The 12,500-nt window shown below is 46.5% G+C and overlaps 1 protein-coding gene across 1 annotated transcript in view; it reads left to right on the top strand.

The window, feature by feature from the left end:
- Positions 1-8,484: 8,484 nt before the first annotated feature.
- zmynd12 (zinc finger, MYND-type containing 12) overlaps positions 8,485-12,500 on the top strand; it is a 19,636-nt gene continuing 15,620 nt past the window's right edge. The window contains exon 1 of the mRNA XM_062542164.1: positions 8,485-8,828. Within this exon, the coding sequence (XP_062398148.1) occupies positions 8,716-8,828 (113 nt within the window). The 5' untranslated portion in view covers positions 8,485-8,715. The remainder of the gene's footprint in view (positions 8,829-12,500) is intronic.

Raw genomic sequence — 12,500 nt, 5'->3', positions numbered from 1 at the left:
TGAATTGTTAACAAAATGTATACAAATTCTGAATTAAAAATATGAAATAGAAACCAGACAAGCCATTTTCTGTGTGTATGGAAGGTTTGAGCAGAGACTAGGATTGCCACTGCTGTGAATGATCTGTATCCTGCTTAAGGCAATAAGGTTTTCAATGAAATTTCATAGTGCTCCTAAATTGTTTTCTGTGCTCCTGAATTTTTTCATTTAGGAGCACCTATGCTCCTAGTGAAAAAGCTAAGCGTACAGCCCTGGCCCCTCGGCCCTCTGATGCCCTACGCACAGTGTGTGCCACACATGAGACTTCAGCGTAGCGTAGCACGCAGGGTCAGAACGGGCCCGGGGTCAGTGCGTTCGCATCTGTGTCCATGTGGCGGCGCTCTAATGGCGCTTTGGTGCCCTACGAACAGTGTGGTAGGAGCGGCAGCACTATAGCTACGCTGAACGGGTCAGACTCTCACTAGAGCACGCAGGGTCAGTGGGTTCGCATCTGTGTCCATGTGCTGGCGCTCTATATGGGCATGTGCAGTTTGTGTGCAAATGTGGCCGTCTAGAGGTCGTCTAGAGGTCGTCCTGAGGGTGTGACTTGCATGTGCGTACTGCGCACCTCGGGTGAGGATGCAGACAGTTGGTGTGTGTGTGTGTGTGTGTGGGAGGACACTTGGCATGTGTGTGTCCATTCTGTCTGAGGCTGTGAAAATGTTTTGCTTTATAATACAAATGCAGGATCAAATGTGAATCCATTTTTGAGGAAAAAAAATGCAGCAGTTGAACAGATATTTCTGAAATAATAAACGTGTTGAAAGAGGATGGATGAGTGGCCAGTCTCTGTTTATGTGAGCCAGGAGCACCACTGGCTCAGCAGTTAAGGGGTTAATTCTCCTCATCAGGACCCCATGGCAGGACATATATGAGTATAGGACAGCACATATACTCAGCACAGGAAGGGCATGTTCGGCAGGTTAGAGGAGAGGCGGGAGATGGGGTTCAGAACAGCACAGCAAGGGCACGTTCGGCATGTTCAAGTTAGAGGTGATAGGAGAGGAGCTGCTCTCGGAGTGAGTGAGTTTTGCACAGATTATGGGGGATTGAGAGGGATGTCCCTCCACTGATTGTGTTGGTTTGAGTGTTTGCTTTGGCATGCTTCTGCTAGTCTTTCTTTTTGAGTGTGCACAAATTTGTCAAGGACAATCAAGGACGAAGCTTTTTAGGACAATCAAGAACGAAGCTTTTTAGTCCTGCTGCAGTGTGTGCGTTTTAGTGTGAGGGCCTTGTTTGTGCGTACGTGCGTATGTAGGTGTGAGCACGAAAGCTGAGGGTTTAGTTGGAGTGTGTGTGTGACTGTGTGTGTGTGTGTGTGTGTGTGTGTGTGTGTGTGTGTGTGTGTGTGTGTGTGTGTGTGTTTGTGTGTGTGTGTTTGTGAGCTCGTTTTCTAACGGCTTAGTTGGTGTGTGTGTGTGTGTGTGTGTGTGTGTTTGTGAGCATGCGCGCTAAAGGTTTAGTTAGCGCATGTGTGTGAGATGCAGGACCTCATTCTGTCACTCGGGTGATGGAGTGTTCTACCGCCCTGCGCTGAAGAACTGCCTGCTCTCCTCGCCCTGTCAGAGGCCCTGCTGCCAGGCACACACACACACACACACACACACACACACACACACACACACACAAGAACTGCCTGCTCTCCTCTCATGTCAGAGAGGTGCCAGACTGTTCTGCTCTTGTGTCTAAGACGACCAGAGAGAGTGTGTATGAAGCTGCCACTGAGACATTACTCCTTATGACACACACACACACACACACACACACACACACACACACACACACACACACACAGACACACACATTACTCCTTATGAAACCCATCATGAGTTCAGGCCCTGGGGTGCCCACACGTCCCCGGTTTCAGGGGACAGTCCCCGTGTTTGGTTGCCTGTCCCTGGGGAAATACAGAGAAGCTACCTACAGTATGTCCCCGTTTTTTGAAGATAAAACTTGTATGTATTTCAATCAGATTGATAATGAAACTGATAATGTCCCCGTTTTCCCCACATTTTTGGGATTACGTCCCCGTTTTTTGTCTCGGACATCTGGTCACCTTGAGTTCAGGCCTGGGTAGATCTTCCTTCCCTGACAGTGGCCATATACTAGCCCCTCCCAACCTGCACTCTTAGATGAGAAGGTGCTATATAGAGCCAAAAATGGTTCTTTTGTGGTTCATATATGGCACCTCTAAATGGTTCCTTAAACCATTTTGAAGGGCTGTTACGGCTGGCTCTAGCCATAACATAAAATGGAGGCAGACAACAGAATTAAGGTTAACCGAAAAGTATTTTATTTAAAGTAGTCAAAGATAATAAATATATGTAGTCAAATGTCTAGGGGAAAGAAAGATAAGTTAAGTGTATGTGTGCGATGCCTATGTCAGTAATAAGAAAGTAAGTAAGTATATGCTAAAGAGAAAGTATATGCTAAAGAGTATATGCTAAAGAGAAAGTATATCCTAAAGAGTATATGCTAAAGAGAAAGTATATCCTAAAGAGTATATGCTAAAGAGAAAATAAGTAGTGTGAGAGAATATGCCTTAATGGCACCCAGTGCCCATAATGAAAGATAGTGCCCAACGGGAAGTGTGTAGAAGCCCCTTAAATATGCAGCCACACCTTCATCAGGTGTGTGCAATATGTAATTAAGACGACCAGGTCTGCACTGCCCGTGCACTGACTGCACAGAGCCTGATTGGGGCACAGGGGGTCGTAACACCTCCCTTCCAAAAAGAAGGTTCCCAATAGGAAACCTGATACAGAACATAAACAAAGACATCCTGTGATCCCAACTAGTCAACCCCGCTTCAAGATCCCCACATCCTGGGCCCTAGGACATAGAGAAAAGGGAGAGACATGAAAAATACAAAGATCAAATAAATAGAAGATAACTACAAATCCCACAAATATCCCATCCCACATGGTGAACTAGCCGTGGAATAAAAGCTAGAACAATGAGCACAAAGAAACAACAAAGATGGTCACATTGAAAATGATCAGAGTATGAAGTGATAAACACCTCCCTTCCAAAAGAATCAGGCCATGGTTCTCTAACCACGCTCTGTGAGATCACTCGATGGGCAGAGTGATCACAATGACCACCAATGGCCAACAGTGTGGTGCAGTCTACAACTGCATTGGTGTATCTATAATGTACACATCCTGTGCTATTGAGCAGCATACATGGGGAGCTACCCCTGTTGCAAACAAGCCCAACTGAACCACAGGTACTCACCAGTCCCTGTTTCGTAGCAGAGACATGGCTGGCATCTTTAATGGGTGGTACCATCCCACTAACACCACCATATCCTGTGAAGATGTAATCAGGGTCAACAAGGGAAAGGGAGAGGTGAGGCTCCGTAAAGCCAACATTAGACAGAACACCATTGGAGAAACTACTATCGGACACTTCCGAACACAACTTAGAGCTCTCAAGCTCCACACATTCTGCTGGTACAGCAAGGACACTTCCTGCTTTAGGCTCATCAACAAGCAGAACAGAACAGTCAAATACAGAACACACACCCTTAACCAGACCCACAGATGAATCAGCCAAGCCAGTCGGCTCCATGCACTCTATCATAGCAGTAGCAGGCTGAGTGACATCTGCTGGATCTTTGCTGGAATTTAGCTCAGCAGCAGACGGGTCTGCGCACACAGGTGGTTCCACCATCTCATGGTCTATCACCATCTCAGGTACAGACTCTAAAATAGGCAGACACAATGCAGAGCTTTTCCTTACCACCACTCCAGCCAAATCATTTCCCAAAATAAATGAGACACCAGGCACTGGTAGCTTCGGCCACACGGCCACCACCACACTACCAGTGACTATGTCAGAAGATAAGTAAACCTTGTGTAATGGCACTTTAATAGTGGCTCCCTCTAAACCTCGGAGTAGAACACAAGCTCCTGTTGCAGTCTTGTCAGACAAGGGCAAAACATCAGCTAGTAAAATGGATTGTGCTGCCCCTGTATCTCGAAGGATGCGGATAGGTGCACTGCACTCCTGACCCAATAGGGACACGTCACCGTCTGTGATGAAAGGTGCATAGCCTAGCAGAACACTGTTCTCACATCCTGGAGAGGAAACACCATTAACAGAGTCTTCATTCTGATCACAATTATCAGCTCTACCAGACACGGCCAATCCCACAGACTTGGTTGCCTTATGCTTGTTAAGAAGTGCTGAACAGTCTGCCACTTTATGTCCAGCCTTCCTGCAATAAAAGCAAATGATCTCTCTAGTGACAGGGCCACGACTGGAACTAGCAGAGGATGAGGAGTATTGGGAGTCTGAGTCTCTAGACCCACGCCTAAGTCTATTCCTTGGCAGGTTGCTCTGTTGAACTCGGTCATTACTCCATCGCCAGTCATAAGACTTATGTGTGAGATGGTACTCATCAGCTAAGACGGCCGCAGTCTCCAACTTTTGCACCCTCTGTTCATTCAGGTAGACCACTATTGCTGGAGGAAGACAATTTTTAAACTCCTCTAAAAGGATTAGCTGTGTTAAGTCTTCGTGTGTCTCAGCCTCCTGAGATGCACACCACCTTTCAAAGGTTCTCTCTTTATTCCTAGAGAACTCCACATAAGTCTCCTGATGTGATTTCTTTAAATACCTGAAACGTTGTCTATACGCTTCAGGGACCAGTTGATATGCATGCAAGATTGTCCTTTTAACAACATCATACTGGCTACACTGCTCAATGCTAAGTGCAGTAAAAACATCTTGTGCCTTCCCAGTTAACACACTTTGAAGAAGCAGAGGCCACATCTCCTTAGGCCACTTCATAGTAATGGCAACCTTTTCAAAGTGGGTGAAATATTTGTCCACGTCCTTCTCTACGAAGGGTGGAACGAGTCGGAAATTACGAGCCACATCGAATTTTGGCACAACATACTCTGGGGCTGGATCTATAGGGTTAATATGAGGTGCTGCAGGGAGAGGAGACTCAGGTCTTCTACCAGCTATTTCGAGCTCTAACTTCTTGAGCGTGAAGTCGCGCTGTTCACGTTCTTGCTCACGCTCACGTTCGCGTTCGCGCTCACGTTCTTCACGTGCCAGCTTCCGTTCTTGTTCGCGTTCTTCACGCTCTATTCTCACCAGTTCGATTTGCTGCTCTAGCTTACGAAACTCAATCTCCTTCTCTATCTCCTTTTCCTTAATTGCTCGAACCTCTCTGTCAGCCCTAAGTTTTTCAAGGTCCAGCTCTAACTGCTTTTGTTGCAGAACCATGGCTTGTTTCTCCTCACTCACTTTTGTTACAATATCACCAGGGATAGTTTCAATAGGTTTTGCGCCAAACACACCTTTAGTTGTTAACTGGTTCTTAATGGCTAAAAATAAAGTTTCTTTAATATGTTTCTCCTGAGAAGTTATTATTAATTCATAATGCTCAGACAGCTGCCATAACTGGTCCTTGGTCAAACCCACTAGCAACTCTTCTGAAGGATTAGTTAAAAACTCCTCTAGAAACGTAGCCATGACCACTGTAAAAAGTAGGGAAGTTGTAATTAAATACGGCACAAGATAAACAACCAAAGCGCACCACTAGAGGCTATCGCGACCTATGAAATATACGTCGAAAATGGAAACCAAGCCTCCTGGTAATATAAAATCAGATCAGGAATAGGCAACTATAAAAAACAAACGGCATAAATGTATCGCTCCTCACACAACACAAACACTCCCCTTATGAGGATTACTGCAAGCAAATCAATGATGGCAGATAGGCACGACAACAAAAAACGTAGGCCTACTCAAATTCAAAAAAATTTGCTTTAACCCAGAACATCCTAAATGCTATACAGAAATCGCTTGGTAACCATGCAACCCTCACTAGGCTACTGTTATCACAACGAGTGTAGCAAATTACTAAAAAATGACGTGACAACTTGCCCCGTGCAAGCCGCATAAACAAGTCATTCAGAACTTCACCGGCACCCACTAGCGCTGGCTGAAGATCTCGCTTACGAACTCTCGCAAGCAGCTACACACAGGTAACCGTTCGTATCCTAACAAAACTTTAGGCTATACAATGACTAAGGATAGTCTAACACACTCAGACAATCACTTGTGCTTGCCATTCACAAGTCATCAAACAATTAGCCAATCACAAAACGAACGCTACAAACTTACCAAAGCACGCACACAGACAAAGAGCACTCCACATTAATCCAGGTGAAAATCCGTCGACCAATCGCCAGTATTTTGCTGAATTTGCTATTAAACAGTCCTCCGGTTTCCTGAATACCATAACCAACTACCTCCACCTGACTAGTCTTCAGGAGCGTGCCGGCCTCGGGGCGACTGATTAACGCGTGAACCTCGTCACAATTATGATTAACAAATTGTGCGAGAAGCGTGCCCCCAACAGGAACTCTAGATTCCCGACCAGGATTACCCCTAAAATTAAATAAAGATATGAAAAGACAAAACAAAAAACAGTGCACCGTTGGAAGGGCTGAGCCCAGCTGGAGCACTCTACCTATAACCGGAGTCTGATAATTAACTCAATTGAATTTTCGGAAATGTGCTCACCTGGATTACTGGGAGCAGTCTAGGTCCAATCTCACAAACTATTATCCCGGACGAGCCCCCAAATATGTTACGGCTGGCTCTAGCCATAACATAAAATGGAGGCAGACAACAGAATTAAGGTTAACCGAAAAGTATTTTATTTAAAGTAGTCAAAGATAATAAATATATGTAGTCAAATGTCTAGGGGAAAGAAAGATAAGTTAAGTGTATGTGTGCGATGCCTATGTCAGTAATAAGAAAGTAAGTAAGTATATGCTAAAGAGAAAGTATATGCTAAAGAGTATATGCTAAAGAGAAAGTATATCCTAAAGAGTATATGCTAAAGAGAAAGTATATCCTAAAGAGTATATGCTAAAGAGAAAATAAGTAGTGTGAGAGAATATGCCTTAATGGCACCCAGTGCCCATAATGAAAGATAGTGCCCAACGGGAAGTGTGTAGAAGCCCCTTAAATATGCAGCCACACCTTCATCAGGTGTGTGCAATATGTAATTAAGACGACCAGGTCTGCACTGCCCGTGCACTGACTGCACAGAGCCTGATTGGGGCACAGGGGGTCGTAACAAGGGCTTATCAAAGAAACCCCTATAAATCATTCTTTAAAGCCTGCATGGTTCTTCTACAGTATATAGCACCACCAACCATGTTTTTTTAGTGTATGCCCTGCCTCAGAAGCGTGATGTAGTGTGTGTGTGTGTGTGTGTGTGTATGTGTGTGTGTGTGTGTGTGTGTGTGTGTGTGTGTGTGTGTGTGTCTGTGTCTGTGTGTCTGTGTGTCTGTGTCTGTGTCTGTGTCTGTGTGTGTGTGTGTGTGCGTGTGCGTGTGCGTGTGCGTGTGTGTGTGTGTGTGTGGCAGCACGGTGAGAGCTTATATGTGTGTGAGGTGTGTGTGTGTGTGTGTGTAGTGACCGGTTCTTTATTAAGATAGCTGAGGGATGAGAGGGTCTAAGGAGAGCTGATTCAAACCATGTGAATTCATCTCGTTTTTAAACATCTTTTAAATACAGCGCCGTACAGTCAGACTGTGGTTGAGGAGAGGAGAGGAGAGGAGAGGAGAGACTGTCTTTGTGTTGGCATAAGCTGTGTGAGAGACTCGCTTTTTGTGTCCCTCTGCTTTGTGTGTGTGTGTGTGTGTGTGTCTGACAGAGAGAAGAGAGAGAGAGAGAGAGAGAGAGAGAGAGAGAGAGAGAGGGGGAGAGAGAGAAGGAGGGAGAAAGAGATTTAGAGACTCCACTCTGGTGTGAATTGAATTGAGGATGGTGTGGTGTTTGTGTGTGTCACCACTGGAGACAAGATGACCAGCAGCCACTCCCATGGCGACCTCACTGACCGGTGACAGTGTGGCGTCACATAGCCGCGGCCTGTTGAGGCCACTGATCTATAAAGAATATTTATTACTATTTAATATATTCTTTATAGATCAGTGGTTGAGGCTCTCCAGAACTATAACTTTCCAGTTCCCTCACTAACAGTGCAAACTGCGTAAGTTAAGAGCTTCAACACCCAGGAGGCTGTCGAACCAATGAAGCTTTGTCTGTATTATAAGGCCCTTTGGATGTACAGTGAGGACTTTATAAAAATGCAAACATGAGTTTGAGTCTGTGACACAGGAGCCTCCATCCCATAATGGGGACTGCAGAGTAAAAAAGATGGGGGAGGAGGAAAGAGAAAAATGAGAGGGATCGTTACAGAAGCTTTTTTAACTTAACTTGAGCAGAATATCATTGGAAAGTTTCTTTTGAAAATAAATTGATTATAGGCTACTATTTCACCACTCAACCGCTAGATGGCGTGCACACTACGGCTCTGACAAATCTCGGCTCTGGGCTCTAAACATAACATAAATGGAAAAACGCTTGTCATTTTCTTTTTTGTAGGCCACTTGTACGTATAGTCTTAAATCAATTCCAAAAAACAACACCTTTGTGTGTTCTTTGACGACTTGGAATCAGAAACACATTCATTTTGACAAACCAGTGAGATGTTTGAGAAGTTCAGGGGTCGTTTCCATAGAAACACACTAGCGTCGTCCAGTCTGGGCTGAAGAAGTTGTCGTGCTAACGCTAAGTGAGGTTGTCAACTCAATTCATCTTTGTAGGTGTGGAGAGCTCGTCTGAGTAATAGCGTGAAACATGTCAGCTGCAGTAATTCCACTGTCTAACCCGAAAGGTGGGAAGAAGTTATGTGAATTATGTCACAAGCCAGCGTATCTTCAATGCACAAAGTGTCGTGTGACATACTATTGGTGAGTTGTTAGCTTGCAATGATAATAAGATAATTAAAGATATGTAGCACTATCGCAAAACTTATAAAATCTTTGGTTGAGATGTGAAAACTGTTTATCATCTTGTCGAAGCTCTAGGTCTAGGTTTGAATGATGGGAATGCTAGATGATAATAACGTTACCATGTTAGATAATATGCCTAGTAGGCTACTGGCCACACACCAGCATGATATTTTCAGTTTTGCGTTGTTTTAGTGACGTTCGTTTTTAAAAGACAATATTCTTAATTCTCCGTGCTTTTCCTTAGTTGTTCTGGGGCCATATAAGGTCCATCACTATTTCTCCTACCCCTGTACCTTGGTCATCTGCCCTTGGAACATCTGCCCAAGACACAGAGGCTAATTGTCTCTGGCAGAATAAAACAACAAACTGGACATTTCTAGTTCAGCGCTTCTTCCGGGTAATTAGTTAGCCTCGGCCACGAGGGGGCAGTAGAGCTCCACCGGACTCCAGTGAGCATCACATGATGCGTGATAAAGCGTCTTGAATGCGGAGGGGAGAGGTTGTGGAGGTTGAGCGGGTTCAGACAGCTGGAAACCAATTTATGCTGAGACGGAAGACTCAGCCACACAAAAATAGACTGCCAGGCAAGTTTTCATTCCCCAGGAAAAAAAGGGATGAGTGCGTAACTGCTAGTTACCCGATGAACGACTGCACCATTTGCAAAAAATACAGCTTGTATTCTTGTAGCCTACGCCTACCGTTGGAAAAAAAAACAACAACTTAACAATGCTGTTCTCTAAAGATTTTCTTTCATGAGGCCACATCATCAGCGTCTTGCAAGAGGCCTAATAGCCGAGTGCACAATGTGTGCAGTGTCAGTGGCTGCTTTGTGACGGCTCGTCTCCAGTGTCTTGTGCCGCGGTGCCGGTGGCTGTGTCCACAGAGCCTCTCAGTAATGCTGCTTCTGTCAGGGCAGGCCAACACTGAGCTGACTATGGCCTCTGTGCATTCTTCTCTTCTCTCCATACGCCTCTGTGCTCGCGCCCGAGTGTGTGTGTGTGTGTGTGCTGCTGTCTCCATACGCCTCTGTGCTCGGCCCCGAGGGGACACTGCTTAGCAGCTGAACCACCAGCCGCTGCTCTCCTCAGGGAGCTGGTCTGTGTGTGTGTGTGTGTGTGTGTGTGTGTGTGTGTGTGTGTGTGTGTGTGTGTGTGTGAGAGAGAGAGGCATAGAAAGAGTGAGAAAGAGAGAGACAGGGAAAGAAGGAGACAGAGAGAGAGGGGGAGACAGATAGAAGAGGGAAGAGAGAGAATAAGAGGGAGGGAGAGGGAGCATGGAATGGAGAGAAAGGGATAAGAGAGAATGAGAGAGAGAGAGAGAGAGACAGATAGAGGGAGAGGGGAAGATAAAGAATAAGAGGGAGGGAGGTAGAGGGAGGGAGCAAGAAATAGAGAGAAAGGGGTAAGAGAGAGAGAGAGAGAGAGAGTGAGCGGTAGAGAGAGAGAGAGAGAGATGTTTTGTATGTTAGTGCGTTCAGTGCTTTTATGATACTACTGTGTTATCTGTAACACTAGCTTTGGCAACATTGTGCAAACAGTCATGCTAATAAAGCTCCTTTGAATTGAATTGAATTGAATTGAGAGAGTGTGAGAGAGAGAAAGAGAGAGAGAGTGAGCGGTACAGAGAGAGTGAGAGAGAGAGAGAGTGTGTGAGTGAGAGAGGAATGACGTGTGTTTCTGCCAAGTGTGCTGTGCCTCTCCGTGGTCTCCAGCTGTTAACCCAGGCTGAGTCGCGTGCAGGGAGCAGAGGGTTTAGGGTGCAGGGAGCAGAGGAGTAGAGGTGCAGGGAGCAGAGGGTTTAGGGTGCAGGGAGTAGAGGAGCAGAGAGTGGTGCAGGGTGTGGGGAGTAGTGACAAGGGTTTAGGCAGTGGGGTGTATTGAGTAGGGTTTAGGGTGCAGAGGTTTAGGGAGTAGTGTGTGTTGGTGTAGGGAGTGGGGTTTAAAGTGTAGGGAGTGGGGTGTATTGAGTAGGGTTTAGGGTGCAGGGAGAAGGGACTGGGGGGGGCGTGGTGCTGGGGGGGGCGTGGTGCTAACCCCCCCCCCCCCCCCCCATCTCCCCTCCTCTCCCCCAGTGTGTGATGTGGTTCCAGGCTGCGCATTCCAGCCACACAGTGAAGCCCCATGCAGCCGGCACATGAAAGCACTGTGAGGCCAGACAGCATGTTGTGGAGGCTGCTGCACTAATTAACCGCTTTAGTACAGGTGTGCGCCCGCCGCCGCTAACACATGGGACTGCACACACACACACACGTTACACTCCAGCCTACTGCACACACACACACGTTACACTCCAGCCTACTGCACACACACACGTTACACTCCAGCCTACTGCACACACACACGTTACACTCCAGCCTACTGCACGCACACACGTTACACTCCAGCCTACTGCACACACACACACACACACTTTACACTCCAGCCTACTGCTCAGCTCTGCAGCTACTGCACACACACACACACACACACATGTTAAACTCCAGCCTACTGCTCAGCTCTGCTGCTGCAGCTACTGCACACACACACGTTACACTCCAGCCTACTGCTCAGATCTGCTGCTACTGCACACACACACACACACACACACACACACACACACACACACACACACACACACACACACACACACACACACACACACACACACACACACACACACACACACACACACACACACACACACACACACACGTTACACTCCAGCCTACTGCTCAGCTCTGCTGCTACTGCACACACACACACACACACACGTTACACTCCAGCCTACTGCTCAGATCTGCTGCTACTGCACACACACACACACACACACACGTTACACTCCAGCCTACTGCTCAGATCTGCTGCTACTGCACACACACACACACACACACACACACAGGGAAGCCATAAACAGCACTCAGGGGAACTGGGGGGGGGGGGGGGGGGTTCAGTGGCTTCTTGGACCTGTCGACCATGGCAGCGCCACTTCTTGGATCCGCTCTGCCTGGCAGGGCCTCTTCTTGGACCTGTTCTCAGTGGCACTGCCAGCGTCTCAAAGGGCAGGCATGCCTCTCTGTAGTCCAGGCCACTGTTATACAGGTTCTGGGGCGAGATGTCTTCAGCACTGGGTTGGGTTATAGTATTACTACTGTTATACAGGTTCTGGGGCGAGATGCCTTTAGCACTGGTTTGGGTTATATAGTATTACTGTTATACAGGTTCTGGGGCGACATCTCTTCAGCACTGGGTTGGGTTATACAGTAGTATTACTGTTATACAGGTTCTGGGGTGGGTGTGGTTATATAGTGCTACTGCAGTACAACAGGGGTTTATTTATGGAGCACCTTTCATACCCCACTGTGAGTTAAAGTGTGTTATGAATGAGAAACTATTATGAAATGATTCAGATTTAAACTAACAGGACAGTAGAAATGATCACCATGACGGCTGTTTCAGAAAAGAAAAGCATCATAACAGGAGAGTAGAGATGACCACCATGACAGCTGTTTCAGAAAAGAAAAGCATCATGACAGGAGAAAGCAGAGTAGAAGTGAAATGAGGCGTTAGTTGTTAGCATACAGAGCAGAGGCCCAGCTAGGGCCAGCAGGCAGCTGATGTGTGTGTGGCATAGAGTGCTCCCACCTTCAGCCTA

Source organism: Sardina pilchardus, chromosome 7 (assembly GCF_963854185.1).
Source record: "Sardina pilchardus chromosome 7, fSarPil1.1, whole genome shotgun sequence".
Taxonomy (NCBI): domain Eukaryota; kingdom Metazoa; phylum Chordata; class Actinopteri; order Clupeiformes; family Clupeidae; genus Sardina; species Sardina pilchardus.
The sequence above is the reverse complement of the archived record's forward strand: the minus strand, read 5'-3'. Positions and strand labels throughout refer to the sequence as shown.